General features: G+C 38.5%; 1 protein-coding gene across 32 annotated transcripts in view; it reads right to left on the bottom strand.

Annotated features, from left to right (window-relative positions):
- The window catches only part of BPTF (bromodomain PHD finger transcription factor), a 133,869-nt gene that overhangs the window by 67,981 nt on the left and 44,336 nt on the right, over positions 1-21,552 (bottom strand). For 28 of the 32 annotated variants that reach the window (XM_069541803.1, XM_069541829.1, XM_069541823.1 and 25 more), the window contains exons 3-5: positions 10,029-10,252; positions 4,116-4,325; positions 3,372-3,560 (exon numbers count right to left, since the gene is read on the bottom strand). In XM_069541803.1, the coding sequence (XP_069397904.1) occupies positions 3,372-3,560; positions 4,116-4,325; positions 10,029-10,252 (623 nt within the window). The remainder of the gene's footprint in view (positions 1-3,371; positions 3,561-4,115; positions 4,326-10,028; positions 10,253-21,552) is intronic. The other 4 variants (XM_069541828.1, XM_069541820.1, XM_069541811.1 and 1 more) reach the window with 1 other exon arrangement.

Genomic DNA, 21,552 nt, shown 5'->3' on the forward strand with positions numbered 1-21,552 from the left:
TTTCTTATGTTTTCATTCTTTTAGATTTTTAGATCACAGATTTGTAATTCTTCCTTTGCATAATGTCATCTAGCATAAGACAATGACAGTGCTGTCTGACAAGACTTGACAAAATACAGCTTGAAATAAATAAATATACATATGCATATATGTATATATTTATGTGTATATATGTATTTCTAAAGAAATTCTAAAGTAGATATATTTAAAAAGAGAGTTTAAATTCTCAGGTTATTTTTAAGTATTTTTCTATTCTAGAAAAGATATCCAATACAAATGCTAATCAAAAGAAAGCTACTGTATTTAGTAACATTATTAACAATAAAGGGTATTTCACAAAGTTAATTCGACAATAAAAATTATGTGCACCTAGTAACACAGGCTCAAACTATATAATGCAAAACTAAAAACATTTGAAAGATAAAGAGGCAACACATTAAAAAAAGTAACTTAAAAGTATCTTGCAGAGAGGGGGGGAAATAGCAAAAATATAGATATGAACAACATAATTGAAAACCCTGACCTAACTGTTCTGTACAGTACCCCCAAACTAAAAATATATGTCTCAAGTGTATATTGGAGGAGGAAATGGCAATCCACTCCAGCATTCTTGCCTGGAGAATTCTGTGGACAGAGGAGCCTGGCGGGCTACAGTCCAGGGCGTTGCAGAGAGTCAGACACGACTGAGTGACTAACACTTGACTGAGTGATTAACACTTTCTCTCAAGTGTAAATGAGATAGCTTATCAATATTAACCAAACGTTGGGACCACAAAACAAGCCTCAACAAATCTTAAGGACATAAATCATGCACAGAATATTCTCTGACTCCAGTTTGTCAAACCAGAAATCAGTAACAAAAATATAACTAGCAAATGTCTAAATGTTTGGGTGCTAAACAATAGATTTCTAAATAAGCAATGGATTAAAAAATATATAACAGAAATCAGGAAGTATTTTAAACTGAATGATAAAGACAAAATAATATATTAAAGTTAGTGAGATGAAGCTACAGCAGTATACAGAGGGAAATGCATAGCCTTGATGACAGCCATAGCAAAAAATAAAAACTAAAAGGTATGAAAGCATCCATTAAGTGAGAAGAAAAAATTTAATAAAGAGTGTATGAGAAACTTGGAGGTGACAGATGTTTATGCCACAGATTACAGTGATGGTTTCACCGGTGCATCTTTTTTTTTTTTTCTATTAGTATTTGTTTATTATTTTTTTTCTTTATGAGTATTAACATTTTATTTTATTTATTTATTTTTTAAATTTTAAAATCTTTAATTCTTACATGCATTCCCAAACATGAACCCCCCTCCCACCTCCCTCCCCATAACATCTTTCTGGGTCATCCCCATGCACCAGCCCCAAGCATGCCGCATCCTGCGTCAGACATAGACTGGCGATTCAATTCACATGATAGTATACATGTTAGAATGGCATTCTCCCAAATCATCCCACCCTCTCCCTCTCCCTCTGAGTCCAAAAGTCCGTTATACACATCTGTGTCTCTTTCCCTGTCTTGCATACAGGGTCGTCATTGCCATCTTCCTAAATTCCATATATATGTGTTAGTATACTGTATTGGTGTTTTTCTTTCTGGCTTACTTCACTCTGTATAATCGGCTCCGGTGCATCTTTATCTCCAAACTCATCAAGTATGTACAGCTTTCTGTGTGTCAATTACAACTCAACAGAGTGGTTAAGGGGGGAAAAAGGCAGGGAGGAATAACTCACAAGAATGAAAAGAAATTAAAAGGAATCCCAAAGTTATTTTTTTAAAAGACTCATAAAAATTATTAATAGTCTCATGAAATGATTTCTGGATTGAAAAAAGGGAACATCACTACAGGTGCTATAGACACTTAAAAACAGTTATCATGTCAGTAAAATTTTAAATGGAAATGAAATGGTATATTCTTAGAAAAATAAAACTTAAGAAAATTGACACAAGCAATCAACAGAAAACATGAATACTTCACTATCTGCCAAAGAAATGAAATCTACAACAACTTTCCCTCAATGAAAACTCTAGGACCAAAAGACTTTAGCAAACATCTAAGGAATAAACAACATCCACCCATAGAAACTCTTGCAGACAAAAGGAAAAGTGGGAACTTGTAAAATAAAAATTCATTTTAAAAGGCCAATGAAATCTAGGCATCAAATCCTGACATAGACATTATCAGAGGAGAACTACATGTCAATTTCATTCATGAAAGCTGACGCAAAAATTCTAAACAAAATATTAAAAATGGAATGCAACAATATTTAAGAACAAAAATACGTCACAACAAAGTTGTATTTATTCCAGGAATATGAGATTGGGTTAACATTATTTTTAAAAAATCAATGTAGAAACTTTTGCTTCCAGTCAGGATAGAGAAGAGGGACTGAACCTAGCCCAGTCTATGCAACAACCACAGACAAAAAAAGAAACCACTTAATAGAAAACGAACAAAAGAACTGATAGGCACTTCAAAACAGAAGGCATCCAAATGACACACACACAGAAGCATGTGTGTGCACAGTCGCACACACACGCACACTAAAGGTGTTCAACATCCTTAGTCACCAGGGAACTGCAAGTTCATCACAATAAGCTATCCCTACATTTCTCCCAGAAGGACTAAAAAATACTCTTTCAGGATTTCCATCACAGTATTAACTACAATTACTGACTTTCCATAGGATCACCACTGTTTTCTTGTTTTGCTTATCTAATTTTCTAAATTTGCCTTCTTAAAAAAATACATCAAGCTCCTATGATAAAATGTTTTCTTTTTTTAAAAAAGGCAAAAGGAAAGGCATATCAAACATTCTTGATGTGATATAACTTACTCTGAGTATTAATTTTAATTTTAAAAAGCTTAAATTATTACTGGTTAACTTACATTTTCATATCAAAATACATGACAATGGTTTTCTATTATAATATTATGGTTTGAAATGTTGTTAAAAAGAAACTTACATGACCACATGCAAACATAAAATTAATCTGTTAGTACATACAGAACTGGAATGGTCAAATCATTCAACACTGAGCCATTAGCATGTGAGTAGTTAAAACCAAAATATCTGCCACTATGGTCTGGTGACAAATATACAAATAAGTCTATTAAACAAAAACTGCTAAATGAACTTTAAAAAAGCATGAAGATTATGATGAGTTTCAAGCACTAAGTGCAGGAACATCTGTCAAACTCCAAATGTTAGGTGACAATTTAGCGGTCAGGGATGGCACTGATGTAAGCAAGCAGCATGAATGAACACATACTTTAAGGTTTTAGGTGACATTCAGCTTTCACTACTCAAGGGAAGGACTTCCCCCCATTACAGAGGCATTGATACACTGCCCTCTGTACCTGGCACGTCCTGGGGGAGCTCAGATGCCACCTTCTTCTCTGCCATGTTGCTGCTATCGTGGGTTTCTGAGACACACCCCATGGGACTCCTCCCTTCAGAGGGAACAGTCTCTTCGGAAGAAGCATTTGTTGTGTTGTCGCCAAGATTTGCTGACACAGAGTTACCTTTATCCCCAACTTCTGTTGGCTCTACAGTAAAATGCACAACAAAACTTTAACGATACCCTTTAAAATTGCTCGAGGACAAATGGCCACATTCAGTCATCCACTGAAAATGAATGAGCACCAAAAAACCTGGCTTCTATTCAATGGCCATTTTGAAGCAATTAGATTCTGGGATATTTTTGCAGCAGGTAATCCAAAGGGTATTTAAGAATATTTGGTATTATTAAGAATGTTTAAGTACTCAACATAAAAATGAACATTTTTTATCACCCCAAAGTGTATATTCTGATAGAAAAACAGTGATTTTTCACCAACAAATCTCATAGGAAAATCATACCTTATTAAGAAGTATAGAGATATGGATATAAAATCATAGCAAATCCACCAATATATAAAACTCATTACAATGATTATACATGTTATAAGGAGGAAGGATATACTAATCACTTTAGAAATGTAAAATTAAATAGCTGTTTGTAATTTTTTTTAAAAAAAACACCTCATTTTCATTTTGCAAGTAAAATTGGAGATTTCCTAACACTGATGAAATATTTCTTTTTAACCAAGTAATGTCTTTACCCTCAGATCTTCCTTGCTCGGGATCGACGTCATCTGGTGTTTTGTCATCACTGTCTTTTTCAACAATCTGGTCTTCAAACTCCTCTCTGCTTTTCTCAGCATCTTTGGAGTTACTATTCTCAGTCTCATTCTTGTCCTTGTCTATTTCTTCTGGGCTTTTAACAATATCAATGTCTCCCTTTTTGGCTCTTATGGATTCCAAAATTTCTTCTATAATAAAACAAATAAAAAAAATTTTGTTTCCATATTACCAAGTATAAGGTACTACATGTGTCACTTAAGAGTTTTCAATACAAGCTATTAAAAGATAAATTTGTTAAATGCATTAAGAACTCTGAAACAAGGATCAAGATTACCAGTAACAGTTTGATACTTAATAGAACTTGACCAATTTGGTTATCTTCACATCTAGAAAACAGTCTTTTAAAATTGAGATTGCTACAGATTACTGTAATATCCTCTGCCATATAAGAAAAACTATAAGCTGACACAGACCCACACACAGTCTGTGCAGTGTGGTTCGGTGACAAAAACCTAGTGACCCATGACCTAGCACAGATCTGACTTAACTATGTGAGCCTGGGCAGGCTAGTTAACCTTCGGTCCTCCACTGTAAAATAAGAAAACAAAGGCCCATTAAACATTCCTCTCTGAAATCCCATAGCTTTCTGAAAATCACTAAAGCCTAATGGCTCTAACTTCCTTTCAACCTCGGTGCAGTGAGACCATAACATGGGTGCAGACGGCAAGGTATACCAACACAAATCCCTGGATACTGACATTCTTTACATCATAATACAATACTATCGTTTTTTTTTACTTTGTTGCTCAAACTGGTCCAGCTTTTGGCCACTGGGAGCTTTTCCCAGGGAGTCCTGTATCCTTTTAAACACACTTCCCCTCCCTCCTTCCTTACTTTCCAACACTACAAGATGCTCCAGACTCATCTTGGGTTTTCTCTGCCCAGCCCTAGAATATACCACCTCTCAAGGAATCTTGACTCTTTTTTTTTTTAATTGGAGAAAGAGGTTTAGAAGTCATGATCTAGGCACTATGTGTACTTACTAGTGGGGTGTCACTGCTCTCATCACCACAGACCCAGGGAATGTATATACGTATACTAACCCATGTATATATACACCTTTATTATTTCTGTATCTATCTGTGTGTGTGTAGCGGGGAGTACGTGTGTGGTTCATTCAACCATGGCTCTGTTGTTTTTTTTTGTAAATTCACCGTCTGACAGAAGCTGCTTTCATTACAATATATCTGTTTATTTGGTTAACCCTATTATTCACAGTAAACCAGTTTCAGAATTGCTAAACTGTACTCCCAGGAGAAATAATGTTTGTGAACAAGAAGAAACATCTTTAATGCTAAAGCCATGCACCCATGGTACCTCTTTCGGGATTTTTAAATTTCCTTTCTTTAAATGTTCTCTACCTTCATTTTCATCAGTGTTTTATAAATTGTAGGTTTCCTAGGATTAGAAAAACCTTGTAAAGTCATCACTGAAACACACTGACCTCTCTGCTTAAAAGATTATCTTTGAGATGGCTGGAGTTAATTCCTTACTCTCTTTCACCTACTCCTAAATCCTGTAAGAATTCTAAGTCAGTGATTATCGAAACATCTAAGTCAGCTATAGGACAATTTCAAACAGAAGGAATTCTAATACGTGTATTTTCTGTCTTCACCATCACCCCAGGATCCTTTTTTTACATCATTTCTTTGTATCCTTTTACCTATCTATACATCTACACTGCTTTCAGTTCCTATTAATCCTGATGCATTTACTTTTGCTACACACACTGAATCTATCAATTCAAGTATCTCAATCACTGTGAAAAGAACTGTTTATTCGGAAAAAGAAAATTTATTCACCAACTACCTGCTTTTCTTAGAGCCATATCATTTCTTACTTTCAAATATAGCTCTATCCTGATCAAAGTGTTACACATTCAACCAACTTCCCTCTTGCCACATAATGAGGATAGAGTTTAAAAAAAAATACAAAACTATAAATTAGATCACCTAAATTAGGTAGAAAGCACAGGTAGGATGACCAAAGGTCTCTGATTTTCTATAAAGGTTCTAATTTTAAATAGTCTATTCTGTTATCTACTCTATCAAGTATACAAATAATTATCAGTCTATATGTCTGTATTTTCAGCTCAAGACCTACAGTACTCAAAGACTTATAAGTAACATACAGTTCTCATAGCCTTATGAGAAACACACCAAAAAAGTGGGGAGGGGAAAAAAAAAAACATTAAGGAGGTGACATAAGAAATAATTGGTCTAGGTTGTATCTGATCTGTAATAAATATGCATCTTCTATAAACGTAAAAAAAAAACATTAAGGAGGTGACAAGAAATAATTGGTCTAGGTTGTATCTGATCTATAATAAATATGCATCTTCTATAAACGGTATAGTAGTCTATACTTGGCAGGAATATTTCAAAATTAAATAGAATCAACCTACCAAATATTAAAAATTATCTCCTCTCAGAAAAAAATTTATTCCAAAAATAAATTTCTTTCAAAATAAGCAGAATAAAGCATTACAAAACACAATCACCAAAGGGGTATATGATAAAACCAACTATTTACAGTTACAAATATATAATAAATTTTAGAATCTAGATGGTAGGCTTATGGGTATTTACTGGATAATTCTTTTAACTCTGTATATTTGACAAATTCAAAAATATTAGGGAAAAAAACAGAAAAAATATTCAGAAAAAAAAGAAAACCACCAAAAAACTGAATTAAACTCTCCTGAAGTGGACATATATGTATATAACAACCAGAGAGCTAAAAATGTGAAAGGATTTATGCTATTTGTGAGGTTAAAAAAGAAAAGTCACAAGGATAAGCTGGGATTCTGAGATCACTGATAAGATACTGTAAATTATTCTTGGCTATTTCAGGAGCCCAGTAGTCTGTCTTTTTTAAATCTCATAAAACCCCCAATTAAAGAACACCACTAGATGTTATTTTAGGTATTTACCTGGACTGGATGCTCCTAAACTATCATAGCCAAGATTTTGGTTCCCAGAGAGAGCAAATAAAGGTAATGGTGGCAGACCGGTGTCTTAATAGGAAATTCTTCTATCTGAATGTTTAATTCATTGCCAATACATTCCTTATAAAGTTGCTGAGAGGATTAAAGGCTTGTGTAACATCTAGATGAACACCTGGCCCACAGTAGGTGCTCAAAAATGTTAGTTTCCCTTCTCTTCCCCATCAAGTTTCAATCCTTGTGAATCCCTCCACCTTTAGTACCAGGTTGGTTGTACCTTAGCAAAAAAAAGGGGAAGGGGGAGAAAAAAAGAGAAGAAAAATGTCACTTGTTGTCTAGATCTCACCATTAAATTCAAGGTGCACGTTACCTTATCTAAATTAACTTCAGTTGTACTAAGAGGGTAGCTGTCCACAAGCTGTGGCCACATATCTCTAAGAATATACTGTGCCCTAATGCTCAAAGCTCTATTTCTGATTATTACAAAAGATTTAACTAATTTTTAAAAGTACATCACAGGCTGAATTACATGAACTATAACATGCTTATTGTAGGAAATTTGAAAAATATAAAATGGAAAGTAACTATAATCATACGATGCTAATTAGTTATTTTTTAGTGATAAAAGCTGATTATTCACCCAGTTGATTATTCAGAGGAAGAGAATTTAAGTGCCTCAATGACCCAGGTACTGTTTTGGCGTGGTACCTTATGTATTCTCCAATGTACAGTGCTCCTTCCCACGGTAATTCAAATGAAATTAACCAATTCCTCCCCAAGTTCATTTCCAGTTTGACATTCCCCCCAATCAGACCACTAAACATTTTAATTATCCATTTCTATATTGGCTTTGTTCTTTACTTAAGATGATGAAGTGTTACTCGCTCACTTGCTCAGTCGTGGCCGACTCTTTGCGACCCCGTGGACTGTAGCTGCCAGGCTCCTCTGTCCATGGAATTCTCCAGGCAAGAATACTGGAGTGGGTAGCTACTCCCTTCTCCAGGGGATTCTTCCCGACCCAGGGATTGAACCTGGGTCTCCTGCACTGCAGGAGTATTCTTCACCAACTGAGCCATCAGGAAAGCCCATGATTAAGATGATACTACTATATACATAATTTTGTATACAGACGAGTTCACTCTAGAAAATATTTCTAATTCAATACCTGGTAAAAACACATTTCACATTGCTTTTTAGGGGACAGCATGGCTCATTATTACTATACTAAAAGCTGAGACTGCAAGAGTAAAAAGGGATTTGTCAATTGCAATGCTGGGATCCATAAAAGGAAATTAAGAGGGGAAGTAATCCTCTTAATTATATTAGTACAATTATCAACCTCCCCAAAGAATTCTGATGAGTAAAACTTATCTGATGGAAAAAAATACACATTAAAAAAACCCAGATCTAGTGATAAAAGATACTTTCAACTACCAGATATGAATAAATATAACTCTTGTTAACTAAATCTACTAGTTTTTGAAGAAGTACAGGAAGTCCCTGTACTATTTACTTTTTTAAAATGTCATATACATTCATTATTTGTTACAAAGCAGGGAATAAAAATAAAAACACTGAGCAGCAAAATAAATAAGGTAGTAATCAAAATATAACCCAAAGTGTAAAATATATATCCATGAGTCCTGATATACATGACTGAATAAAGAATACGCACATCTGTGCAGGAATCCAAACAACGTAAGATCAATGCCGCCTCAAGGAGGTGGACTGTGACTCCCGATGGCCTAAGTGGGCTGTGCACAGTGACTCTCTCCCCAGACCACAGTATGGGTGGGAGGAGTAATTTTACAAGAAAGAAACCGGACAAACACTGCCTCAATCAGATGACCCAAGTTAACATCACTGGTGATAAATCACGCTGGCGGCAGGTACTCTGGATAAGATGACGAGGAGGGCACTTCACCTTTGTGGCCTTCCTCCCCAAAATACACAGCACAAGGCTAACTCTGAGAAGAACACGAGACAAATCCATGTTGAGGGCATTCTTTTAAGTCCCTGGCCAGCAATCCTCAAAACCTGTCCAGGTCGTCAATAATAAGGGAAATCTGAAAACCTGTGACATCCGAGAGAGACAGGATGACTAAACATAGTGTGGTGTCCCGGAAGGGACCATGAGACAGAAAAAGGGCATTAGATAAGGACTGAGGCAATCTGAATAAAGCACAGACATAAGTTATTAAACACATCAACACTGGTTCATCAGTGATGACAAACACACCACACCAATATGAAAGTCGCTCAGTTGTGTCCGACTCTTTGAGACCCCATGGACTAGCCAGTCCGTGGAATTCTCCAGGCCAGAATACTGGAGTGGGTAGCCTTTCCCTTCTCCAGGGGATCTTCCCAACCCAGGGATCCAACCCAGGTCTCCTACATTGCAGGCAGATTCTTTACCAGCTGAGTCAGGATGTAACGCTGATAATAAGGGAAGCCTACGGCAGGGCATGCGAAAAACCCTCCGTGCTATCTTAGCAACTTTTCTGTAACTCTAAAATTATTCTAAAATTGAAAGTTTTTTTTTAAAAAAAGGCAGAGAGTAAACTTTAAAGGAATACCATTTCTCATAATTAAAAACAGGACTCCCTAAAAGGTTTATTAATAAAATTTATGAATTAAAAAACAAATATAATTTGTAGAATATCAGTAACGAGTAAGACAAGGTACCAAACACTAAAATGTATAGGGTCTCTAATTTAAATTAGGATGAACAAGGTTCTATTGGGAAAATATTATAAAGAATTAAAGTAAAATATTCATACTTGAAAATTTTAATACATTCTTAAATTTTGTAGTGATTTCACACCAAGAGTTTATCTCAAAAAGTAAAATCTAACAAAAAGTAAAATGAGAAGAATTTCCCACTCACCATTAGCTGCCGCCAGGAAGGATTTGTTACTGCCCCGAGCTTTATTGGTCAGGTCTTCAGTTATGTCCATGTGCCGGTGGATTTCTTCACGCATTTCTTCTAGAATTTTGCAGAGTTCTGCCTCCCAGTAATCTTTGTCTAGACAGTCAATTAACTCTGCCAGTTGGACCTTCGTGCTGTAGTACCAGATTTTCTTTTCATCTTCATTTTCTGTGTCTTCTTCTCTGTTTAAGAAAAAGCACAAACACACTTTATATGTTGGACATAACGGCACTTATCTGACAATTTTATCTATCCAGTGAAAGTTAAAATACATAACACAAAGACTGCACACTAAAATTCAATATATTAACACTTATTCACAAGAGATCGTCAAGTTTCATTCAAATTCAAGGTACTCATTTTACCTGAACTTCTACTTTGATTTCCTAGCCCAACATAGACAGCATATTAAAAAGCAGAGACATTACTTTGCCAACAAAGGTCCATTTAGTCAAAGCTGTGGTTTTTCCAGTAGTCATGTATGGATGTGAGAGTTGGACTATAAAGAAAGCTGAGTGTCGAAGAATTGATGCTTTTGAACTGTGGTGTTGGAGAACTCTCTTGGAGTCCCTTGGACTGCAAGGAGATCCAACCAGTCCATCCTAAAGGAAATCAGTCCTGAATATTCATTGGGAGGACTGATGCTGAAGCTGAAGCTCCAATACTTTGGCCACCTGATGTGAAGAACTGACTCATTTGAAAAGACCCTGATGCTGGGAGGGATTGGGGGCAGGAGAAGGAGACGACAGAGGATGAGATGGTTGGATGGCATCACCAACTCAATGGACATGAGTTTGAGTAAATTCCGGAGTTGGCGATGGACAGGGAGGTCCATGGGGTCACAAAGAGTTGGACATGACTGAGCGACTGAACTGAACCTAGCCCACAACAGCTTAGGATAAAATACAGTAAATGTAGATAAATGTAGCTTGTAGTAATGGGAAGAGAAGAATTAGTACAGCAACAAAGAAAGATTTCTAAAAACGTGACACTCAGAAATAGGACCTTAAAACTCAGAGTGCGTGCGTGAGTAGTTGGTGGAGGATGGTCTTGGTGACACTTCAATCAACATTAAGATCGTCACTGTAACAATAGCATGCACGGAACGTTAACCAGAAATATTTAAACTCTGTTCAGTACCTGACAGGTACAGAGCAGGATCATGTTATACGACAGTTTAGAAACATTTCCACCAAAATGGTGGAAATGCTTTGTTAAATCTTGGTCCTTGAATGAATCATCTCAATTGAGTGACAATATCTCATCACTCTTCTTGCCTGTGGACAATCAAAGCTCAGACTGGAAAAGAGCAGAGCAGCTTCCTGTGCTGCTTAAATCTCTCTAAAGATGCCATTCTCTTGTAATGGAGGCAGACACTTACACACGAATAGTCACTGATTAAAAACACAAGGCAAATTAATGTCTAGCGCCAGACTTTTAAGAAACACATGTGATGGTAGTTCTCTCATTCAAAAGAATTCAGGATTCCATAGGCATGCATTGATATACAATACTTGTCTTTCTCTTTCTGACTTATTCACTCTGTATAATAGGCTCTAGGTTCATCCACCTCATTAGGACTGACTCAAATATGTTCCTTTTTTATAGCTAAGCAGTATTCCATTGTATATATGTACCACAATTTCTGTATCCATTCACTGAGGGTGGGACCAATTGAGAGAATAGCATGGAAACACATAATTACCATATGCAAAACAGACAGCAAATGGGAATCTGCTGTGTCACACAGGGAGCTCAACTCAGTGCTGTGACAACCTAGAGGGGTGGGATGGAGAGGGAGATGGGAGCGGGGTTCAGGAGGGAGGGAACATATGTACACTTGTGACTGATTCATGTTGATGTACACAGAAACCAACACAATATTGTAAAGCAATCATGCTTCAATTAAAAAAAAACTGTTTAATCTGGAATATGTGTGAAGTAGCTGACAAGAATAAGTCTAACTTTCCTACTTGCTCAAAGGCAAACTGATGGAGCTGAAAGAAGAGGACTTTAAGAAAGATCTGGCTTTAAATGGGCTCAGTTGCTTATGATATGCGCAAGTGGACCAGACACAACCTCTCTGAGTGTCTGAGCCACTTTACTCACCTCACTGGCACATGGGATAACATGACCTGTCTTGAGGGTCACTGTGAGATATTATAAAGCAAATAAAGGTATTCTCTTCCCTGGTGGCTCAGAGATTAAGAGTCTGCCTGCAATGCGGGAGACCTGAGTTCGATCCCTGGGTCGGGAAGTTCCCCTGGAAAAGGAAATGGCAACCCATTCCAGTATTCTTGCCTGGAGAATCCCAAGGACGGAGCAGCCTGGTGGGCTGCAGTTCACGGGGTCGCAAAGAGTTGGACACGACTGAGCAACTTCACTCACTCACTCAATAAGGCATCTTGTTAGAGTTAAGTGTTATAGTGCCTGGAAACATCATTGACAAGTGAGAAGTGTTAGTGGCTCAGTTGTGTCCGACTCTCTGCAACCCCATGGTCTGTAGACTGCCAGGCTCCTCCATCCATAGAATTTTCCAGGCAAGAATACTCGAGTGGATTGCCATTTCCTACTTCAGGGGATCTTCCCAACCCAGGAATCAAACCCAAGTCTCTTGTGTCTCCTGCACTGCAGACAGATTCTTTATTGTCTGAGCCATAAGGACCAATAAATAGAAAATATTATTGTTACTAGTAAGGTAGTAAATATATTAAAATGTAGTAGAATTCCAGGAATGAGACATTCAATAATTTTGAAGAAAGATAGGATATATTAAATCATGGATAAATAAAAGGATATCAAACTTAACAAAAATTTTTAAGAAAAAAGGTTTAATAAAGGGTCCCTGTTATCTAGCTTTGCTTTTTCAAATAGGCATCTACCGACATATGATCTATCTCTCTGATAGAGGCTTTTCACACAAATTTCTGAAAATCATTTTTTTAAGCTGCTCTGGATTTTACTTTACAATAGGTATTTTTACTGACTTCTTATGACTGAGTGAAAACAATGGTCTATTGCAATTTGGAATGCTAAAGACGCCAGAATCCTCTAATCAAAAGATTAACAGGGAATGCCCTAGTGGTCCAGTCACTAGGACTCTGCTTCCACTGCCGAGGACCCAGGTTGAATCCCTGGTTGGGGAACTACGTGCACACAAGCCATGGGACATAGCCAAAAATAAATAAATAAAAAGCTTTCCAAAGGCAATACCATAACAAACACATTCTCAGGTGGCTGAGTGGTGAGAATTCACTTGCCAAAGCAGGAGACACAGGAGATGCAGGTTCAATCCCGGGGTCAGGAAGAGCCTGTGGAGTAGGAAATGGTTACCTGCTCCAGTCTTTTTGTCTGGGAAATCCCATGGACAGAGGAGCCTAGTGGCTTACAGTCCATGGGGTTGCAGAGAGTCAGACACGAATGAGTGACTTAGCATGCACACACCAAATCAGACCGTACACAGTGAGCCTTGCCCAAGCACAAGAGTTACAGGACAACCTAATTATTTTCTAAGATATCAATCTTAAGGAATTTTCCTCTGTTATGAAGATTATCAAATTTTTTTCTTACCTGTTTGCTTTTTTCTCGATACAGAAATATCTACAAATTTCAATGGAACAAGAAAAACAGTCTACATAAAAACATTTTGGGGGTAGAAATACAATTTACAAGCATAAGAATGAGATGTTAAGAGAGCAAACTTAAGCAACTCACAAGCTACTCAAAGGGTCCCTATCAGATGACTAAATTAGCCCATGCTGGCATTTACAGAATTTCTATCTTAACAGAGAACACTTAATTTTAATCTTAATTTTCATCTTAAGAGAGAATTCACAACTTCAGAACAGTGGCAGTCCATTCTAGATTGAAACTGCTCTATTAGAAAGTTTTTTCCCTTTTAAGAGAAGATACACATACCTAGTATTTCCATCAATCCATCCTGCTAGAATTCTCTGAAATGAATCTAACACCTCCTCCACACAGTCCTTCAATTCTTTCAGATCTATAATTTTACCACTTTTTTTTCTTTATCTTAAATGATAAAATACTTTAATCATTTCTCACACAGCACGTTTTCCAGTTTTCACTACACTGATATTCTTCCCCTAAATGCACAGTTTGTCAATGTCCTGCTAAAAATAGCCCTATTTTTTATTCTGCTCATCAAAGATAATACTCAACACTATTTTTTTTCTTCTTGAGGCTGTAGGAGGATAAATTCATCAAAAGCATAAAGTAGTAAAACTGAGTGAACAATAATGGCAAATGTTCTCAAAGAAAAGCTGTTTTAATACTGATGTACTTGGGCACATTTACACAATCTAAATAACCAAGATTATTTCTTCTAATTGTAAAGGTGATAACAGCTTCCCTGTAGGAATATACATCAATTTGTAGGTCCAGCTGTTTATGGGGTTATAATCTGTTTTCTACAGAAGCTCTGTCTCTGCAATGTACCCTCTGCACCCCCAAACTGGCCCGGCTTCTGTGAAGTCACTGATCAGCTCCAGGAGCTCACAGGCTGGCGGGGGAGGACAGGCTGGGATGAAAATATTTGCCAAAAATGCAATTAAGCGCAAGTTTCCAGATTCTATGCCTATGCTTTAAAGTCTATTTGGCTTCTACTTAGGCAAGGTAAGAGGTTAATGACTAACAGTTACATTTTGAGTTTCATTTCTAAACAAACCCACAGAAACTAAGAGTAAGGAACGCTAGTGTGGCGGGTTGACTAGTACCCCACAGAAATGCATGCCACCTGAGACCACAGAATGCGACCTTATTTGGAAACACAGTCTTTGCACCTGTAATTATCTAGGGATCTTGAGATGAAATCATTCTGGATTCGGGTGAGCCCTAAGTCAAATGACTGCTATCCTTGAAAGAAGAGAAGATTCGAAGAGACACGTGGAGAAGGTGATGTGAAGATGGAGGCAGAAATCTGAGTGATGTGCCAGTCTGTAAGCCGGGAAATGCCAAGGACAGCCAGCAACCACCCAGAAGCCAGGAGAGAGGCGAAAGAAACAGTCCTGCTGACATGGATTTCAAACTCTCAGCCCCAGAATCATGACAGAATAAACTCCTGTTGCTTTAAACAACTCAACTTGTGGCAATTTTTTATGGCAGCCCTAGGGAACCAAAACAGATTTGGATACTGGGAAATGAAAGTGCTGTTGTAACAAATATCTGAAAACATGGAAGCAGCTTAGGAACTGGGTAATGGGAAAAGGCTGGAAGAATCTTGGGCCACTTGACAGAAAAGGCCTATCCTGAATACACAGAGGTTGGCAGAAACAGGAATTGTGCTACTATAAGCCAAGGAACACCTCAGGTACCAGAAGACAGAAAAGGCAAACAAAGAATTCCTTCCTAGCGCCTCTGGAGGGAGCACAGCCCCACAGACACCTTGATTTTAGACTTCTAGCCTCCACAGCTGATAAAATGTTAATTTCTCATTATACTTTGTTACAGCAGCCACAGGAAACTAATGCAGCTCAAGATTCAGAGATCAAGGGCAGCCCAAGCAGGTTAAGAGCACACATTCTGGGTTAGAATGCCTGGGACTGAATTCTCATTTTGCCATTTGCTAGTAGCATCATACCGGATAAATTATTTAAACTTGTGATGCCTCAACTTCTCCATCTGTAAAATGGGAGTGACAGTATTTATATATCAAAATGCTGCTGTGAGGATTAAACAAATTAAAACCATACAGTGCTTCAAACACCGACAGCATTTAGTAGGTGCAGTATGCACGGTTGCTACTATTTTGCTCATCTTATGAAGTATACGATACCTACCTTAAAACAAATAATTAAAGTAGAGTGTGTGTGTGTGTGTAAGTTGTCTCAGGGTGCAAGTGGGAGAGAATTTCAGGGGGGAAAGCTCTAGGAAATGGCATATATAGACTGTAGTTGAAAGGCTTTGAGTTTTTTGGTTTGCCTGGGTGCTTTTTATTTACTTTGTTCTGGGTGGTGGAAAGCAAGAGAATAGGGCTTCCCTGGTGGCTCATTGGTAAAGAATCTCTCTGCAATGTAGGAGGTGCAGGTTCAATCCCTGGGTCAGGAAGATCCCCTAGAGAAGGAAATGGGAACCCACTCCAGTATTCTTGCCTGGAGAATTCCATGAACAGAGGAGCCTGGCGGGAAGCAGCCCATGGGGTCGCAAAAGAGTCAGACAGGACTTAGTGACTGAACAACAACAAAGTTAGGGAATATACAAAACTAGAGCTCTACGAACTTTCTGTTACGGGCAAAGGAAATCATGTAATTGAGAAGTTGTTCAACTTGGGCGTAAAGGAGACCTGACCAGAGAGGCTGTTTTAAAAACAGTCCAACTATGGGACAGAAAACACAACTGGGGAATGGGGAGTCACACACAGACCGGTCTGGAGACAACTCAACCAATATAATTGAGATGATGTTGACCCTGAGCATGGAGAAAAAGAGATTCAATACTGAAGAGATAATTACAAGGTATAAAAAAACAACACAGGACAGGAAACCATTTCCAGGTTTCTAGCTTGAGCAGCAGGCAGGATGGTAATCCCACCACTAAGATGGTAACACTGAGTGAAAGGCAGGTAATGGGGGCAAGTGGGGCATTCGGTTTCAGACATGTTGCATCTGAGGCGCCTGCTATGTGGACTTGTCCAGGAGGCTGATGGATACACAGAACTGGACATGGGTAGAAAGGTTACATGTGTTAGGTCTGATGGTAACTGAGTCAGCCAGTAAACAGGCAGCTTATGGCTGGAATGGGGAGGTACAGGTAGAAAGCTGTAAAGGTTAAAAAGGATAAATCAGTTCTGGAAAGTGAAAAAATGCAGAGCTTTAAAATGCTATGTTCAAGGTAATTTTATCCAGAGCAGAGAGTGAGAGGAAAAGGTGCTAATCTAATCTGGTACATCCTATTTTATTAAAAGCCCCAATTTCAGAGCAAAGGATTGATAGAATGAAAGCAATATTTAAGAAAGATTGGCCCTCATATATCAGACTGGAACTAATCTCTAAATTGTTTGCTCAATATCCTAGTTCCTCAGGTAGACTATAAACTCATGCGTAAGAACTTTTATCCACTAACCTATCCAAATAACATTTTAAATGACTATTAAATAAAAGCAATAATAGGAAAACTTTAATGTCTGTAAAATATTAGCATTACGATGAAAAAGTGTTCACTGAACTTCCTTGGTGGTCTAGAGGTTAAGACTGTGCTTCCACTGCAGGGGGCAAGGGGTTCACTTCTGAGTGGGAAAACTGAGATCCCGCCAGCCTCAGGCAAAAAAAAAACAAAAAAGTGATTACTGCCCCAGACTTTGTTTCAGACATAACCCCTTGGACAACAGGTCCACTGATTCATCATTTTAAGCTTCTGGACTTTCCCGGAAAGCATACACCAAATCTCTATATAACCTGAGCAATTTACATTGTTTCAAAACTTTTCATCAGGAGGCCACATATAATCTACCACAAGGGGGCGCTTAAATGGAAATTGTTTTGATCTAATTGAAAAAGATCTAAAATCTTTCACATTTACTCAAATTATTGACAAGGAATGATTCATTAACAATGATATTGAAATCTTCGTATCAGACTTTACGGAGAAAATAGTCAAAATGTTGCAACACATGAAAAAAGATACTATCCTAATTCATCTGAAATCTTCCATTAAATTTTGTGTACTTTATTATCATTAAGAAAGGAAATTTGGGGACTTCCCTGGTGGTCCAGTGGCTAAGACTCAGAGCTCCCAACGCAGAGGGGCCTGGGTTTAATCCCTGGTCAGGAAACTAGATCCCACATGCTGTGACTAAGACCTGGCACAGTCAAATAAATAAATATTAAAAAAAAAAAAAAGGAAATTTGAGGGACTATGATTGAAGCTTTTAAAGCAAATAAATGTAAGTAAATAGTTTCAATGCCAAATATGTAATTTATTATTAAATAATAATAACAAATTATTATTACGTATTACACTGGGACTTCCCTGGTGGTCAGGTAGTTAAGAATCTGCCTTCCAGTGCAGGGGATGAGGGTTTGATCGCTCTTCAGGGAACTAGATCCCACATGCTGCAGGGCAACTAAGCCCCAAAGCTAGAGAGAAACCCTCATGCCGCACGATGAAGGGCCTGTGTGCCACAACTAAGACCCAGTGCAGCCAAACATGCATGGAAAAGAACTTTACTGTCCGATTTAGAAAAGCAGATGATTTCACCTCATTGATGTATCACAGATCCACCCACAGGAACCTTCTTGAGTCCTTTGACTCCTGTAATCTCAAAGGTTTGCACTTTATTTAACCACATTCAATGAGTCTTCTCTTCTCCTTGTCTGAGTGTTGCTTTACATAAGATGCTGATTTATCAAGAAACAACTTTTTTGGAACACCACTTATTTATGTCATATTTTCTAAAAATGCCTTTGTTTCAAATTTATAAGATCTCAGAAAAATCCAGTCTCAACAGAGCCAAAATCATTATACTATTTTTCTTCAAGCACCGCTTTTAACAACTAAAACAATGCAGGTTGCAGACTTCTCAAGACGAGGGCTTAGCAACCAGACCACAGTGTAAAATTAGTTCTTGAAAATATTCTTGGGAGTTCCCTGGCAGTCCAGCGGTTAGGGTTCTCACTGCCATAGCCCAGATTCAATCCCTGGTCAGGGAATTAAGATCCTGCAAACCACATGGTGTGGCCAAGAAAAAAGAAACAAGAAAACAGAAGATTCTTAAAAATAGGTCCTGGAAAAAAAAATTTTTTTTTTAGGTCCTACTTCCTAATAGCCAAAGAGTCTTGGGCAAGTCCAAGAGCAACTTATTTAACTTCTCTTGAGTTTTAGTTTTTCATCTATGAAATGCAGACAAGAAGAGTACCTACATTACTGGACTGCTGCGAGGATTAATTTTAAAAATGTATTATGTAAAATGCATTATACAGTCCTTTTTATATGAAACGCTTAGAAAAGGCGGATTTATACAAGCAGCAGAGGAGTGATTTTCTAAGGCTGAGGATGGGCGTGAGATTAACTGCAAACAGATACGACAAAATTTTCATTCAGGATGACTGAAACGTAGAGCGACCAACCACGTGGATTTGTCTCAGAAGGAAATGTTTCCTGGGATGTGCGGCTTTCAGTGTTAATTTACTAAAATTATTGAATTGTACACCTATAACAACAGAATTTTATAATACATAAATTAATGAACAGCCCAGGGAACCCCCTGCTGGTCCAATGGTTAGGATTCTGAGCTTCTACTGTAAGGCGCAAGGGTTCCCCCCGGGTCAGAAAACTAGAATCCCACATCCCACGTGGTGTGATGAAAACAAAACAAAACAAGGGCAGGACAGGGAAGACAACAGAAGAACCGGAGAAGAGGAGCACAGAGTGAGCATCCCTTGCTTCCTGATTTGTTCACAGCAATCCTGAGGACTCCGAGCCCTTATGGGAAGGCACAGGAGACTGAGAGAATGGGGCCTGTTAACTGCTGAGCTGCCTGCTGTCTAGAGGGTATAAGCACCAGGCTCCCTGAAAGGCAGTCACGGACTCTTCATTTAGAATGCAAGACTGCATCACACTTCACACCAAAATGTGGTTGCAGTTACCTCTCTATTTGTAATGACCTCGCCGACACAAGCTCCCATGCTACCATTCCCACAGCACAACGTGCGAAAGACGGAACAATAAACACCACAACCAGGTATGTGGGAGGCACGGGGGCAGAAAAAGAAAATTATATAAGCATTCTAAATAACTGACAGAACCCAAAACACAAAATAACGTTTAAAAACATAATATGCTGTTTCTCACTTAAGGAACAGACTGAATCCGCACGTCTCATTCATGCTGTGTCTTGAAACCCTCTTGCTGTGTGCTGTGCTGAGCCGCTCAGTCGTGTCTCTTTCTGACCCCATGGACTGTAGCCCACCAGGCACCTCGGTCCACGGGATTCTCCAGGGAAGAACGCTGGAGGGGGTTGTCATGCCGTCCTCCAGGGGATCTTCCCAAACCAGGGGCTGAACCCAGGTCTCCTGCATTGCAGGCAGATTCTTACCATCTGAGCCACCAGGGAAGCCCCTGGAAACCCCCTTAAAACTGCTAAAGAAATATCTTTAAAGACGTAAACTTACAGTACTTCCCTGGTGGCTCAGTGTGAAGAACTGGCTTGCCAGTGTAGGAGACACAGGTTCGATCCCTGGTCCGGGAGGATCTTACACGCCTCAAAGGAACTAAATGCATGGGCCACGATGACTAAGCCTGTGATCTAGAGCCAGGGAACAGCAACTACTGAAGCCCGTGCACCTAAGGGCCCATGCTCTACAGCAAGAGAAGGCACCACAGTGAGAGGCCCACACACGGCAACCAGAGAGGAACCCCTGCTCGCGGGGGCTCGAGAAAAGCCCGCGCACCAACGAAGACCCAGCACAGCCAAATAAACAAGTAAAATTATAAAGTATGCTTGCATTTTTAAAAAAAGATCTAAACATAAAAGAATAAACTAGATAATCGTAATTCAAAAAGATACACGTACCCTCGTGTTCACCACAGCACCTAACTGCCAGGGTGAAAGAAGTGATCTAGATGCCCGTTCACAGGAGACTGGGTGGAGACGATGCAGCACGCACGTATGATGGAGTATTACTCAGCCACAGAAATAGATGAAGTAAGGACCCCCCTGGTGGTCCAATGGTTAAGAATCTCTCTTGCAATGCAGAGGACGTGGGTTCAGTCCCCAGTCAGGGAACTAAAATTCCACATGCCTCAGAGCTACTGAGCCTATGGGCCACAACAAAAGATCCCACGTGATGTAATGAAGATCCCAACTGCTGCAATTAAGACCTGACACAACCAAATAAACAAACATCTTTCTAAAAAGAACGAAATATGCCATTTCACAGCAACACGGATGGAACTAGAGACTCTTAAACTAAGTGAAGTAAGTCAGAGAGAGAATAACAAATACCTTAGGATATCGCTTACATATGGAATCTAAATAAAGGGTACAAATGAACTGGTCTATGAAACAGCAACAGCATTACAGACGGAGAAAACAAATGCATGGTTAGCAGTGGGTAACTGTGAGGAGGGATAAACTGGGAGACTGGGACTGACACATATCCACTACTATACACACAGCAGATAACTAGTAAGGACCTGCGCTATAGCACAGGGAACTCTACTCAATGCTCTGCAATGGCACACATGGGAAAAGAATTTTTTAAAAAGTAGGTATCTGTATGCGTACACCTGAAACTAACATAAAATTGTTAATCAACTATACTCCAGTAAAAATCAAAAAAAACGAAAGATTAGAGAAAATAAAAATAACAACAAAAACTGGAAGCAGGAAAGCAAATGGACAAGTGGTAACTGCCTTTAAAAGAGCCAAGAAAGTGCAGCCTGAAATATAAAGGGCGCAGCTGAGAACCAGCAACCAGTCCCCAGAAGACACTGAAATGCGGAGGAGTGTGGACAGCAGAGAAGG

The sequence above is a fragment of the Ovis canadensis genome, chromosome 11, assembly GCF_042477335.2.
Source record: "Ovis canadensis isolate MfBH-ARS-UI-01 breed Bighorn chromosome 11, ARS-UI_OviCan_v2, whole genome shotgun sequence".
Classification (NCBI taxonomy): Eukaryota; Metazoa; Chordata; class Mammalia; order Artiodactyla; family Bovidae; genus Ovis; species Ovis canadensis.